Source organism: Galeopterus variegatus, unplaced genomic scaffold, assembly GCF_000696425.1.
Source record: "Galeopterus variegatus unplaced genomic scaffold, G_variegatus-3.0.2 Scaffold1025, whole genome shotgun sequence".
NCBI lineage: Eukaryota > Metazoa > Chordata > Mammalia > Dermoptera > Cynocephalidae > Galeopterus > Galeopterus variegatus.
Window position 1 is genome coordinate 30,426 of NW_007727136.1, and position 14,782 is coordinate 45,207.

Consider the following 14,782-nt stretch of genomic DNA (forward strand, 5'->3'; position numbering starts at 1 on the left):
GGAGTAATGACCGATGAGGAGAATGCAGTGAAATAGAGGGCTTTGTAACCTTTCACTTTAACTTCAGTGAGTGCCAAGGGGAACACTGAAGGCTTTAAGTATGTGCAGGGAACAATTAGTGTCCGAGTGACCTCTCTGATTGTTCCAAGGAGAATGGAAGGCAGAGGGGCAAGAGTGGAAGAGAAGCAGTCGGCTGGTCCTGGGGGTCTGGGTGTGGGTGGAGGTGGTTAGACCAAGGGAGCGCAGTAGAAATGAGGCGAAACAATGAGTTTTAGATTTTGCCAGGCCTTTGGGCCACATCTTACTAACACCGAGAGCAGCATCCTCTGCAAGGAGACTGATAGCGCTGTGGCCCATCTCTCTTCATTGAGTAGAGTCTCCCTCCCTCCCTCTTCCCTTCCTCTCTCTGTCTTTCTAAATATCTCCCTCTGTCTCCCTCCTAGTGAGGATATAAGATTGGGATTGGAAAATCATAACAACATAGGGGCCGGCCCGGTGGCGCACTGGATAGTGCGCCGCTTGGGAAGTGCGGCGGCGCTCCCGCCCGAGGGGTCGGATCCCACATACAGACCGGTTCCCGCTCACTGGCTGAGCGAGGCGCGGGAGCAACACCGAGGGTTGCAATCCCGTTGCCGGTCCCCGGTCCGGGACGGGGGCAACACTGGGGGTTGCGATCCGTTGCCGGACATGGAAAAAGACAAAAAAAAAAAAAAATCATAACAACATAGGGGCCGGCCCGGTGGCGCACTGGATAGTGCGCCGCTTGGGAAGTGCGGCGGCGCTCCCGCCCGAGGGGTCGGATCCCACATACAGACCGGTTCCCGCTCACTGGCTGAGCGAGGCGCGGGAGCAACACCGAGGGTTGCAATCCCGTTGCCGGTCCCCGGTCCGGGACGGGGGCAACACTGGGGGTTGCGATCCGTTGCCGGACATGGAAAAAGACAAAAAAAAAAAAAAATCATAACAACATAGGGGCCGGCCCGGTGGCGCACTGGATAGTGCGCCGCTTGGGAAGTGCGGCGGCGCTCCCGCCCGAGGGGTCGGATCCCACATACAGACCGGTTCCCGCTCACTGGCTGAGCGAGGCGCGGGAGCAACACCGAGGGTTGCAATCCCGTTGCCGGTCCCCGGTCCGGGACGGGGGCAACACTGGGGGTTGCGATCCGTTGCCGGACATGGAAAAAGACAAAAAAAAAAAAAAAATCATAACAACATATAAACTGGAAACTCTGATACTCCAGAAATAGTAAATCCTAGGGAAATCCCAGATCTAATGAGGAGTAGCTAGTGCCCTATAATTTGTATAAAGTGACAGTATGGGGGGACAAGGACTGGATGTCCAGGCTTGACGCTCAGCTCTGCCCGATTCTTGGTCTCAGAACAGCAGTCAAACTGTCCTTCCTGGGTGAGTGCAAGGAACAATTACGCTCCAACAGTTCTCCCCAAAGCCATCAGCCTCCAGCACAATGAGGCATCTCACCTTTATCTGACTTAACAACATAATTAAGTAGAAAGAGCTGAGAAAGGATTTTCACAGCTAGTGGTGTTTTAGGGCTAACTAACTTCCACAAGGAGAATACAATTTTAAGCATCAGTTTTAAAATGTCATATTTCTTGTTCGAGTTTTTATTGTTTTTTTAAGAGTGTCCTTCAAAGAGTGGTAGATAGTTGAAATTGTGTTAAAAAAGCAATTTTCCTTTTATCCTAAAAAAATAAATTTAGACATAGTCATATATGGAATGACCTGTAGACTTAGGATGATTCTCTACCTGCTAAATAAGAATGTTTCAGACATTTTAATTCAGAGCTGTTCGCAAATACTTCACACATTTCATGCCTATTGATTATTTTCATTCATAGCACAGCTGTTTTTACATTTAAATCCCAAGTTTGTTTGTTTTTTTTGCCACTAAAGATGTCACATTTACTCTTCCTAGAGGGGAAACGCTGTGTTCTTATAACTCACATCATTTAATTTATAAGCTGGTTTACTTGTAAGTGGGCTTCTCTGTCAACAAAGGGGTATTTAGTAGCTCTCCCCAAATGTGAGTTTCTCTTCAAAATACAAAAGGAACCAGACAGTGTTCCTGCCTGGAACTCAGGAGTTCCTGCCTGAGTGGGTTGTTATTTGCTGGAGGGACTGTTGTTCATTGTTTGCTGGAGGGTGTGTAGTTATTGTCTTCTGTGGGGTATTTTCACAAAACTTTCTATGCACCTCCCTTGTTAAAAAGAACAACAGTAAGATCATCCTAGTGGGCTTATTCCTCATCTTGTGGTAAATACTTTGCATCGATCCTAGTGGTCTTTGGACCTGCGTTTTGGCAGCCTCGGGAGTGAACTGAACATATTTTCCCTACAGCGTTCTGAACTTTCACAGCATGGCTTGCCTTGGTCAAGGACGAGGTCCGGCATGAAAAGCCTATACCATACCTGAGCTTAGTAGATAAGCCCAGGACACCAGGTGTCAGAGAAGAATCACAATTCAAAGAAACACAAATTTTGGTTCCTACATTTAGGATGAATAATCTGATAAAGACTAAAAATTGCCTTTTCTTATATTTTTTTTCTGTAAAATTTTATGTATAGTTCTCAAACTGTAATGGTGACCTCGTTTTCTTAGATCCTCTCTCATCTTTCTCCGTCATCTTTGCAGGAAAGACTACTCTGACTTTCTGAATCTTTTGGAAAACTAGTAGAGGTGCTCAGTAACCTTGGGCCACAGGAGGGGGGTGACTTACAGCCTCCACATTTGTGCCCGAGTTTTCCTCTTCTGGAGAGTTCCTGATTGTGTAACTACTAAGAAGCTGCCACGGTGCTTGGGAGATGAGTATTAGGTACTTTGACAGAGATTTCAGTTGATGATGCCTTTCAATTTCATTTGTATCTTCATTTACAGACCATTTCCTCAAGCATATACCTGGCACTGTATGGCTATGCGCACTCATTGACTCAGAGACAGAATAGAGCTGTCAGGCAGTCTGGAGATCACCCAGTTAATCTGCAGCCATTACATTTGAGAAACCTGGGCCCAGAGAGATTAAGTGGCTCACACAAGGGTTTACAGTGAGGGTGAAATAACCAGAGCCAGAGCCTCCTATGCCCAGCTCATGGTCTTTCACCACTAAATGCCTCTAAGCACAATCATCTGCAAATAATTTATGTGACCCTCCCACTCTGTGCTTTTCTTTTCTCTTTCTGTGCAGAGACCTCACTTTCTCTTTCTTCCAATTTGCTTTCTAGCATTTGAGGAGCCCACTCCAGGTGTCTCTTTGACTTCTTCTCAAAGTTCTTGTACAGAAGCTATCCTAGCATGAAGCCAGGGTTGGGCAAAGAATCTATGAACGAGGTCATTGGCTACCAGTTGACCTTCTATCTTTCTTTTCGTACAACATACACCCTGGCCCCCCACACCCAGATTAAAGCACTTAGCCTAAGTTAATGTGCTCCTTGCTACAAAAAGTTATAAGAACATTGTAGAGATTTCCCAGACCAACCAGACCAAATCTCAAGTTGGAGCATGATCCAGAACATGGCAGCAATGGGTGTGTACAAGAGGGGCTCACAGAGGGCTCCACTGAGATTTACGAGCACGTTACAATACAGTAACCATTTAACAACACCTGTTTAGTCACAGGATTGACAAATCATCAGGAAACACTTTACTTAGAAAAATGGCCTTTTATCCATCATCCATCCAACCCATTCATTCGCCTGTCTACCCACCAGTCTATTTGATCTTCTTGCTGCCTGTTCTAGAAAGGATTTGAGCTGCAGGTCCTAACGAAACATTATGGTAGCTCTGTTATAAATGAAATAGTCTTACTGATGAGATCATCACACAAAATAAAATGCAAAAATATTCATGTTATAAAACTTCATAGTATATAAAAATATATTATTTATTAAGCATATTAATAAATATATTATTTAATAATAATATATTATTTATATAATATAATATAATATAATAAATATAATATATTGTTAATGTTGACTTTTTTCCATATAACCTCCTTTTTAAAAACGTTAGGGTTATTTCTACCATTTCCTTTTAATCTCTTCATTTCTCTCTCTCCATTCCTTAATGTCAAAAGGAAATGGTAGGAATTATCCTAATTTTTAAAATGTATATGTATATACATAAAATATACATAAATTAGAGAGAGAGCGAGCTACTGCTGTCTTTATAACTTTTGGTAATTACTCTATCATAAAAACCAGAAAGCCTCAGTTGACTGACTCTACCCCCATACTGATGAAGTATAAAATCATAAAGAAATTTTTTCCTACTAAGAGGGCAGCTGAAGGGCAAAAAAGAATTGTTTTTCAATTAGTTAGCTATGATTAGTGATGGTGAAGAAAATAGCATGCATCATTCACAAATCACGTGGAAAAAGCAGAATATAACAGGCCTGTGTCAACAAAGGGCATTGACAGTTCCTTGGATTGTGACAAAAGTAACCAGTCTTTCCCCAAATTCAGAAACCGAACTGCAAGCCCTTACCTTGGAGGGCCTGTAAGCTATGAGTCTGTACGATAATGCAGAGCTGCAGGACCAGCTGCGGAGCACTTTCCAGAAAGGTGGCCAGCAGGTGCAGCATACTCACGTCAGCGTACTCATACACCATCTTCCAGTAAAACCTCCATCTGTCATTCTCCCCACTCCGTCGGCTTCGGATACCTAAGTATATTGTGTGGAAATATCTAGAAAGAAAACATGGAGAATAAGAAAGAGATGAGCGATAATTTATCATTGGAACTGCAGACTTGTTCTTCTTTTCTGCAAGCACTCACATGAAACGACGACACTGGTGGCTTATGATTTAAGGGCCAAAGTTAACTGCCTAAGAGTCCCTTATTCTTAAATCCTCCCTTTGAGAAGTCGCTGCAACGTTAGTCCTCAGTACAGTCACTTCATTGAATTGCAATATGAGGCAGAGCGAGGTGATATGTGGTGGAAGCTCAGGTGTAGAAGGCATTCGCTACTTTAAAAATCTACATACTTCCTTTCTGGTCAGTTCCTCTATGTGCTAAATAGTATTCATGACGTGAATTTCTCCTAGGACATAATACAAGTCTGAAATACTAAAATGTATGTGCTTGTAAACCCTCCTTATGTCTATTTTTTAAAAAACTGGGCTGGCCAGTTAATTCAGCTGGTTAGAGCGTGGTGCTGATAACACCAACGTCCAGGATTTGACCGCTGTACCCGCCAGCTGCCAAAAACAAGCAATACGCACCAAGAAATTTCTTATTATTAAAAATTTCAAACATATACAAAAAGACAAAAAAACAGGGTAATGAATCCACTATGCCTTTCACCCAGATTAAGTAATTATCAATAGTTAATTTTCAATTTTAATGAAAATTATCAATTTTCATTTATACCACCACTTATTCCCTGCTACCAGATTATTTTGAAACAAACCCCAGGCATCACACTATTTCCTCTGTAAATATTTTATGAAAAATAATGTAAAAGCCAATACCATTATCACACAAATAAATGACAATATTTTCTTAATATTATTAAATACTGTGTTCATATTTTCCTGATAATCACAATTTTTTTAACAGTTTATTTGAAATGCAATCTAAACAAGGTCCATACTTGATAATTACTCAACATGTTTCTTGTCTCTTTTACACAATGGGTTCCCCTTTCATTTCTTTTTTATTTCTTGCATATTTTTCATTGTCTTGATTTTGATCATTGTATTTGTGTGTGGTTAACATATCTGTCCTTTGTGTTTTCTGCAAATGGGTAGTTAGTGATAGGACTTTGATCGGATTCAAGTTTGATTATATTTAGCAGGTGATGTGTACTTTTCAGCAGGAGGTACATCATGACTAGTTGTTCCTTTTTGATGATATTGCAATCAGGGTTGCAAAATGGTGACATTCTGAGTCCATCACCCGTCTTTATTTTTTAGCTGGAATAGTTCTCCAGCCCTTTTGTCAATGTCTTTGCAGTATTTGGTTGTCTAAAGCTTGCTCTCTAGCAGATCCATCAAGCAAGGCACGAAGGGACAGTATTCCCTGAGTTCTTGCATATTTAGAACAGTATGAGGTGATCAATCTTGCTCTGGGTGGGGATAAGCTTCCTTTGGTCATGCAGATCCTAAAGTTTCATAGTTTTAGTTGGAGATTGGTGCCCACTTCCAGAGGCTGTGGAAGAGCTGTATTTACCTAAGGCAAAGACCTTCAGATACCAAGAGTGGAGGGTAGCAGGAATATAGCAAGGAAATGCCAGCATAGAAAAGCCTGTGCAACCTTTTCACTGGGAGGTCAGGTTGGAAAGATGTAAAATTCATGCATATTCCATGTAAGATCTAAGATCGTGAGCTTTTCAAACTTCTTTCATCTCATTTTGAAATATTTGCTTATGGTTTTCATTTGATCTGCACATGTGCTTTTCTGGTATGCTCTCATTGTCTGTAGCAACATCATTAGTTTTCTCATTCTCTTTTCTTTATATTAATTTTGACCCTTTTCTTGTTGCTAAGTTTTAAAAGTTAATTTAGTTTTCATGTACGTTTAGAAGGGATGATGGGCTAGGAAGGTTTTGCTGGTTTCACAGCTTTAGAGCACATTCTTCTGCTGTTCTTATGAAGTGATGAAAAACAATGTCACTCGTTACTTTCTGGAGATCAGCCGGACCTTCCCTTTTATTTAGACCTTCTCTTCATTTCTGGTGCTTGTCCCTGTCCTGCTCAATTTGAAATCTATTCCCAGCAGATTCTGTTCAGCATGGAGCCTTGCTTTGGAAAGCTCTTCAGTTTGTTAGGTAATGGGATTAAAGGACCCAGCCTGCTCCAATAGCATCAGACTATTGCATTATGGCCTCCTTGGCTCACCCGTGCACTGGAGACTGACAACCTCCCAGTCTCTCCTACTCCCCTGAGGTTGGCCCATTGCACTTCCCAGTAAGTGCCTGTTGGGGATTTGCGGGTTCTCCTGTTCTCAAGGTCTTCCCTCTACTGTCTCCTGCATGGTTGTTGATATTGCATGGATCTTATAAGCTGACACTAATTTGTCCCCAGGTAATTATGGGGGTATCTGAACACTGAGTTTTATTGCATGTCTTGTCCATGATTCTTCAGTTTTGCCAACTTAGTTGCTCTGCATATTTTACTGGGATAATTTTGGTAGATTGAAAAACTATGTTGACACTGCCACTATATTTGCAAAACACTATCAGTTTAACATACAAAACAGATTTAATCATTCCCCTGGACCTTTGACTACTCTGTACAAACTGTGAGGTGAAGTTTGCTAGAGCACAGTTTACAGGGCTTTTGTGAGCAGATGCCTGTGTTCTGGACCACTCTGCAGCGGCAGCTGTGACTAGGCCAGTGCAAAACTGCTGATGTTTCCTTTCTTACACCTCCATGCCTTTTCACAAGCTCATTCTTTTCTTGTAACAGCCTTGGAATAGCTTTTCCTGCTTCTTTGACTACCAAACACATTTTTGAACAAATAGTCTCCATTCGATCACCTCCAAACATCCCTCAGTCCTCCACACACAGGTACCTTTCCACCTGTTTCTGTTAGAATCCTAGCGCTGCTTTAACAAGGTACCACAGACCAGTGGCTTAAACCACAGAAACTTCTTATCTTTCCGTTCTAGAAGGTAGAAGTCTGAGATCAAGGTGTCATCAGGGTTGGTTCCTTCTGAGGGCTGTGAAGAAGGATGTATTCCACGCCCTTCTCTGATAGCTTCCGTGGTTTGCTGGCAATCTTTGCCAGTCCTTGGCTTGTAGATGCCTCACCCCGATCTCAGCCTTCATCTTCACATGGCCTTCTCCCTGTGTGTGTCTGTTTCTGAGTCTAAATTTCTCTTTTTAATAACCACACAGTCACATTGGACTCAGAACCACCCCAATGATCTCGTCTTAACTTGATCATCTGCAAAGACCCTATTCTATTTCCAAAATAAGGTCACATTCACAGGTATGGAGGGTTAGGACTTCAACATATTTTAGGGGTGAGGGACACAAGTCAATCCCTCACACTCTTCCATCAGTGTTAGATATTGTTCACCCCATGACTTCTCCTCTCCTGTATGGTGATTTCCAAGTCGGCATCTCACATTCCAGCCCTTCCCTGAGATACAAATGTCCACCTGTTTTCCAGCAGTCCCACAAGCACATGAAGACAAACACATTCAGAGCACCTTGCTAGGCTTCCTTCTAACTGTCCCACCTCCTATACTGGTCATGCACGCTGCTATCCATTAACTCACCCAAGCTAAGCCCAGTGGGCATTTTAGGACCCTACTCTCCCTTACCCCTTATAACTGATAACAGACTATGCTCTTGAACTTTTATATTTTTAATACCTTTCTTTTTCTCTTTCTTTTCTAAAGTCTGATTTTTGGGTTTCTGTTTTGGTTCTGTAATCTATTCATAGTGTGACCCTGGGCTTAACATCTCTCTGCCTTAATATTAATACTTCCGTCTCTAAAGGGGAAGATAACAGTGACAATCACATAGGTTGATCTGAGGATTAAATGTAATAAAAGTGAGCGACTTAACACAGAGCCTGGTGGACAGTAGGCATTCAATAAACGTTAGTTCTTACTATGAATTGACATTGAATCCTCTCATGAATTCTTACCATTGCTTCCAGAGCCACCTGTCAGTAACAGAAATTGAATTCAATCTCTCCCATCTTAAAAACATTAATGACTCCCCACTGCCTTCAAGATAAGTAAACTCAAATAATGCAAATAAAGGCACTTAAGGCTTTTGGTTTAACCTTTCTAATCTAACCATTGACCTCTACCTCCCCTCCCTCCATCTCATACCCTAAGATCCCACAGTATTGAAGCACTTGCTACTCCTTGGATGTGAATTCACAGCTCAATACATTTGTTCCTGGGGTTTTCTGCCCTGGGATCCTGGATTGCCTGTCCTCTCTCCTTATCACCCCGAGTATCAAGTATTGCTTCTCCCTCAACCTCTTTCCCACCCAGGTAAAACTGGCCATTTCACTGACTGTGCCCAAACTATCTTCTTTCAGACTTTGACTAGGGAAAAATAATATTAGTTTTGTATTTATTCATTTGTGAGTTCATCTCATATCCCAAAATATAAGCTCCCAGAGAGGAGAGAATTTGTCTTTGTACCCCTACATCTAGCTCAGTTTCTGACAATTAATAGACACTCAATTAATTCACATCCTTCTTATTCATTCAACAAGTACATATTGAACACATGAAATATTTGCAATTTTGTATTTTTTTCCAAGGGAAATGAGAAGTCACTGGAGAGTTTTGAATAGAAGGATAAGGAGTCTGACTTGCATTTAAACAGGACTGGTTACTGTGTGGAAGACAGAAGACAGCGGGGCTACTGCAGTGATCCAGGTGAGGGAAGCTACTGTCTTGGATTAGCATGCAGCGGTATTGGAGAGTGCAGACAGCATTTGCATGTTGAGTGAACAAAGTAATGAATAAATGCTCAACTTCCTTGCAACTATCATTGAAGTTTTAAGTCCAGGAACTCCATGGCATTAACAGAGAGCAGAACTCCCACAAATGACTCCCTGAGCTATTTATTTCTAGTTTTCACCTAGGGGAGAGATTAAACTTCTCCCAGCTCTTTGCCATCACAGGCTAAAAGCTACAAATGGAGCTCCCAGGCCTGTGGCCCACAGGGACATGAACGTTTCAGGCGCAATGAAGCATTTGTTTTTGCAGCACCTTGATCTCACAGTTAACCAGACACTGGTGACAGGTTCCTTCCCATGGAATAAAACAAGTGATTGGCTTCATGAAGTTTCACATAATAAGACACAAAATCAAGCCTTCTAATAATGCACATTCCAAGTTCAAACACATACAAACCCAAGGATGACAAATGAAAGCTATTTCCTGATCCTGGATGGAGAAGGTTTTTGTTTTGTTTTGTTTTTTGTTTGTTTTTTATCTTAATTGTGGTAAAATAGACATAACATAAAATTTACCATCTTAATCATTTTAAGTGCAGTAATGTTAAATACAGTCACTTTGTTGTACAATCATCACCTCCATCCATCTCCAGACGTCCTTTCATCTTGCAAAACCGAAACTCTGTACCCATCACACAGCTTCCATTCCCCTCTCCCCCAGCCCCTGTCCACCTGTGCTGTTGCATGTTTCAGAATCCCATTCCAGATGGAGAGTTTTAAAATGCCTGAATCTTTGCTTAGGAGGAAAGACTTCTATACAGATGATATAGCAACTCCTTGATGGGTCCAGCTTACAAGGAATAAAATGGGAAAGTAGCCAAGAGTGAGGCTCCATCTGCTAGCCTGAGAGTCCTGCCTGCAGGAGGCAGGTCTGGGGTGCACATGAAGGGCTGGGCTGGTGTCCCACTCATGCTTGTGCTCTTTTGAAATGACTGTAGGCAAAGAAAGTGCACAGACTCTTCACCAAACATGAGCCACAAGGATAAACAGCGTATTATTATTCATAACATAAAAAATGGTTAAAACCTAAATGCCCAACAGTAGTGTATTGAACAAATTATTCATTGTATGTTGTTAAGGCAAAAGGCAGGTGAAAATAGCATATACGATGTATCCTGTTAATAATTTTAAATATATGAGTATGTGTGTTTATATGTGTGTGTGTACATAGAATAAAGTTTGGAGCATGTAATGCCAAAATATTAAGGGGTAGTCTCTAAGTGTTGGGATCACAAGTCATGGTTATTTTTGAAATTCATGAACAATGCTGTGATGAAGTTCCATAAAACTAAAGTTTAAGTGCTGGAATATTTTCCATATTTTAAAGGTTTTGATATATACTGGAAAATGGCTCTCTAGAAAGACTGTACCAATTGGCGGTGTATGAGTGCCCTTATTTTCTTAAACCCTTATCATTAAAAGAAAAATCTTTGCCAATTTTATAGATAAAAAATAACTCATGTTTCAATTAGTGACTCTTTTATCTGTACTGAAGTTTAATATTTGTTGATGTCTATTGACCACTTGTATTTATTATTTTGTGGTTGCCTGTAGGTCATTTTCAGTTTTAATACATTAGTTTTTAAGACCCTGATCCACAAATTTGGCTACTTACATGGGCCATGGCAACCAAATCATTGACAAATTCCCACTTCATATCTTCTACTACCACATTGTAGCCTGAAGTCATGTATGCAGAAACTGGGAGGGATCAGCTGTCCGAGGTTATATGGCTAAGAAATGGCAGCTGGACCAAGATCCTGCACATTCTGATGCCAAGTCCCATGATGCTTCGTTACATCAGTCTGGCTCTAATTACTCTGGAATTCACCATATGCAAAAACACTCAGACAGAATTCACTATATTTCTTCTGTCTTCTACATGATTTTTATTTTTTTGCTGAGAGATAATAGAATTTTACTTTCAGCTGCCTGGGACTCAAGTCATCTTGAGACTCAAAGATATGTGAGGGCCACCTTATCTCAGAAAACTCAGAATCCATGGACAACCATTCTCTCTCATCTGTTTATCTGTCTTTCCATCCATCCATCCATCCATCCATCCATCCATCCATCCATCCATCCATCCATCCCTCTATCCATCCATCCCCTATCTATTCATCTAGTCTGTCCAGATCCTCCACGTTGCATTATAACCACATGTCTACTTCTGACTCTAGGGGAAGGGAGGATGACTGATGGTCCGTCCCTGGAAAATGACCCTTTGTTCACTTGAAGATGAAGGCCAACCAGTCTTGTCTCCTTCGTATTTGTGTTAGTCTTTCTTCACTGTGAAAGTATTTCTCTCCCCTGATTCCCAGCTGCTTAGGCTCTGAACGGGAGTTTCCCAACAGGAAGGTGGGGATCACTGTGACTCCCTCACGGCTGCTGTGAGGATTTGATGGAGGTGTCCATGCACGTGCCCGACTCATGATGGGAATGCTGCTGCATGCCATGGTTACTGATGTTCTGGGTTTATCTGTAACACTCATCATTTTTTATTCCAGTAACTGAAGGTGATGTTATGTCTTCAGTTCTTGTCATTTTCTTTAGGCATTTTATTCTGGGTAGTGTTTCCGTCACATTGGATTAGATTAGTCTGTCGGTCAGTATCTGGTCCTTGACTGATCTTCCAAAGGGGAAGATGAAGTTGGCCATACCCTACTGAGAAATGAAATGATGTCTAAACTTCCTGAGTATCAGGGAATCATTGGGTCAGGGTGGGGTGCAGATGGGGGGCTCACTGAGATTTTCCTTCTTAGGATTCTGCTTTTTTGTGTTGGTGAAATAAAACATCTCTGAAGAGGGCATTGGTGGCCAGGGAAGTTCACAGTAATGACAAGCTGCAACTCTTTTTAGATATTCACACAGATGGCGGGGAGGATTCACAGAAAGCTATATTTACAGTTTAAAATTTAGCATAATTACCAAAGAGTATCATTTAAGTAGGGAAAAAAGTTTCAAAGCTTTGCCATCAAGGATGAAATATGCCCCAAGCATGAGAAAGTGGTAGATTAAATACACAGCTCTCATTAGTGCTAATGGGAGATGTTCTCGATAAAAGCCCTCTCTGAAATGTCAACGTATTCTGCCTTGTCCTCGGAGGTAAACACATTCCAGACACTGGCCTTCCTTCCCATGTGACTGATTCTGTTTCCAACAGGGTTACTCTTATTTTTTGCCTTGAGAAGCATGCTAAGGAAGATATAGTTTTTCTTAACATCAAAAGAGGTTACTGGGAAATCTGCACTGACTTCAACATAATCTCAATCCAATGACATTCTTGATTTTGCAATTTCCTCAGCATTTTTGAAGACGTGCACCCAAACATACCTACATAACTCCTCACCATGCGGCGCACAACCCCCCTCCATAACACAGACACAAATCAAGTCTGGGGACAGGCTGAAGATTTAAATTGCATTTAAATCCTCAGCTACATTTTCATCAATATTTTCCAAGTGCAAAGAGCAACGTGGACTGGAGACACAGCCTCCCACAACACGACCTTCAGACTGAAACTTGACATGGCAAAAGTGGTAAACTTGGGTGAGGGGGAATCCCAAATATTTGGCATGTCTAGTACTACATAGCTGGAATAAATTTAATCTAAGGTTTAATGTGATTGAAATTATTTTACATTACATGTGGGGAAATGGGATGAATACAACTCACGTTTCAGATAGTCCATATGTATGGTAAATACTTCAGTCCCTAAATAATATTTGATCAAGCATTATATTTACTGCTGATATATATATTGCTGAAAAAGAAATCCTTAATAGCTATGAGGATATTCTGCATATATATCCTAATACTGAATTTTCTTTGCTATCTTGTAGTGCATTAAACAATTTAGCTGTTAGCAGCTGTTATTTTTACTATCTGAGTAAAATTTGTGCGAAAGAGCTTTGAATAAACAATATTAATAAACAGTATTTCCAGAAAGTGGTATTTTCTTCCATTGCCTGGATACAAAGATTTATACTTGTATAGTTCTGGCTCTTGTTGGCATCCTGCCAACGTGGCCAATTGCAGCACTTTTAATCCTGTTTGTGACGCCAATTGTAAGGCTACACAACCACGCCCAGTTGTCGGGCTCTTTTACCTGCTGGTAATCCTGCCCCAACCGGGCCAATTGTCGAGCTAGGGCTGAGTCTGGAGCTCACAGATTCCTCAAGCCCATTCACAGACTGGGTCACAAGCCCTTCACATGCCAGGCTGGGTCCCCAGACCCGTCACATGCAGGTCTGTGCGCTAGATAACCAGCAAACAGGGCCTTGGAAGCCGTAGGTTGGAAACACGGCTGCGCGGAGCAGCATCCGCCCAAGGCAGTCAACTCCAGCCAAGGTGGCCGCGCCGAGCAGGCCCACTAACATGCAACCTGCTCACAAAGAGTGCTGCAGCACCCCAAACCTGCCCCGAGGTGCGGGGGCCTGATTAAATTATTCTATTTTCCCACCAATACTGTATATATGAGGGTACTTCAAAAAGTTCGTGGAAAATGGAATTAAAAGATAATACAAATCTTTCCATGAACTTCTTTTGAAGTGTGTATATATATATCTCAAAACCTTGGGCCGGCCCCGTGGCTCACTCGGGAGAGTGCAGCGCTGGGAGCTCCAAGGCCGCAGGTTCGGATCCTATAGAGGGATGGCTGGTGTGCGTGGTGCGGACCACACCATGCCAAGGGCTGCAGTCCCCTTACTGGTCAAAACAAAAAAAACAAACAAAAAAAACATCCTTGAACAACATGGGTTTTAACTATGTGGTTTCAATAAATACATTGGAAAATTTTTGGTTAGGTATGTCATGAATGCATGACACACATAAACAAGTAGTTAAGTAGCCTACCTAACAGCAGGCTATTAGTAGTTAAGTAGTTAAGTAACAATTGTAGATTGTCCCCCAAACCCCCTGTGGGATTTGGGGCTGGGGGGTGGCAGAGGTTAAAGGTAGTTAAGTAGTTAAGTTTTGGGGGAGTCAAGAGTTAGATGTGGATTTTTGACTGTGGGGGTTAGCACTCCCAATCCCCACCCCCTGCATCCCCCTGCATTGTTCAAGAGTCAACTGTGTGTGACCTTTGAACAATATATATATATATACACACAGACACACACACACACACACACACACACACACACACATATACACATGCATACATATATGCATATATATATATATATATATATATATATATATATGAGACCTCAACAGTAGGTACTGTTAAGTAACAAAGTTGTATTATTTCTCATCTTATGAAGTTCTTTTGTCACATCCTTAGTTAGCTCAATTCCTAAGTATTTTATTTTTTTGGTGGCTATTGTAA

At 41.6% G+C, this 14,782-nt stretch overlaps 1 protein-coding gene across 1 annotated transcript in view; it reads right to left on the bottom strand.

Moving 5' to 3' along the window:
* Window positions 1-4,504: 4,504 nt before the first annotated feature.
* The window catches only part of LOC103591754 (XK-related protein 4-like), a gene marked incomplete at its 3' end in the record, with an annotated part of 386,061 nt that continues 375,783 nt past the window's right edge, over window positions 4,505-14,782 (bottom strand). Inside the window, exon 3 of the mRNA XM_008574266.1 lies at window positions 4,505-4,704. Coding sequence (XP_008572488.1) covers window positions 4,505-4,704 — 200 coding nt within the window. The remainder of the gene's footprint in view (window positions 4,705-14,782) is intronic.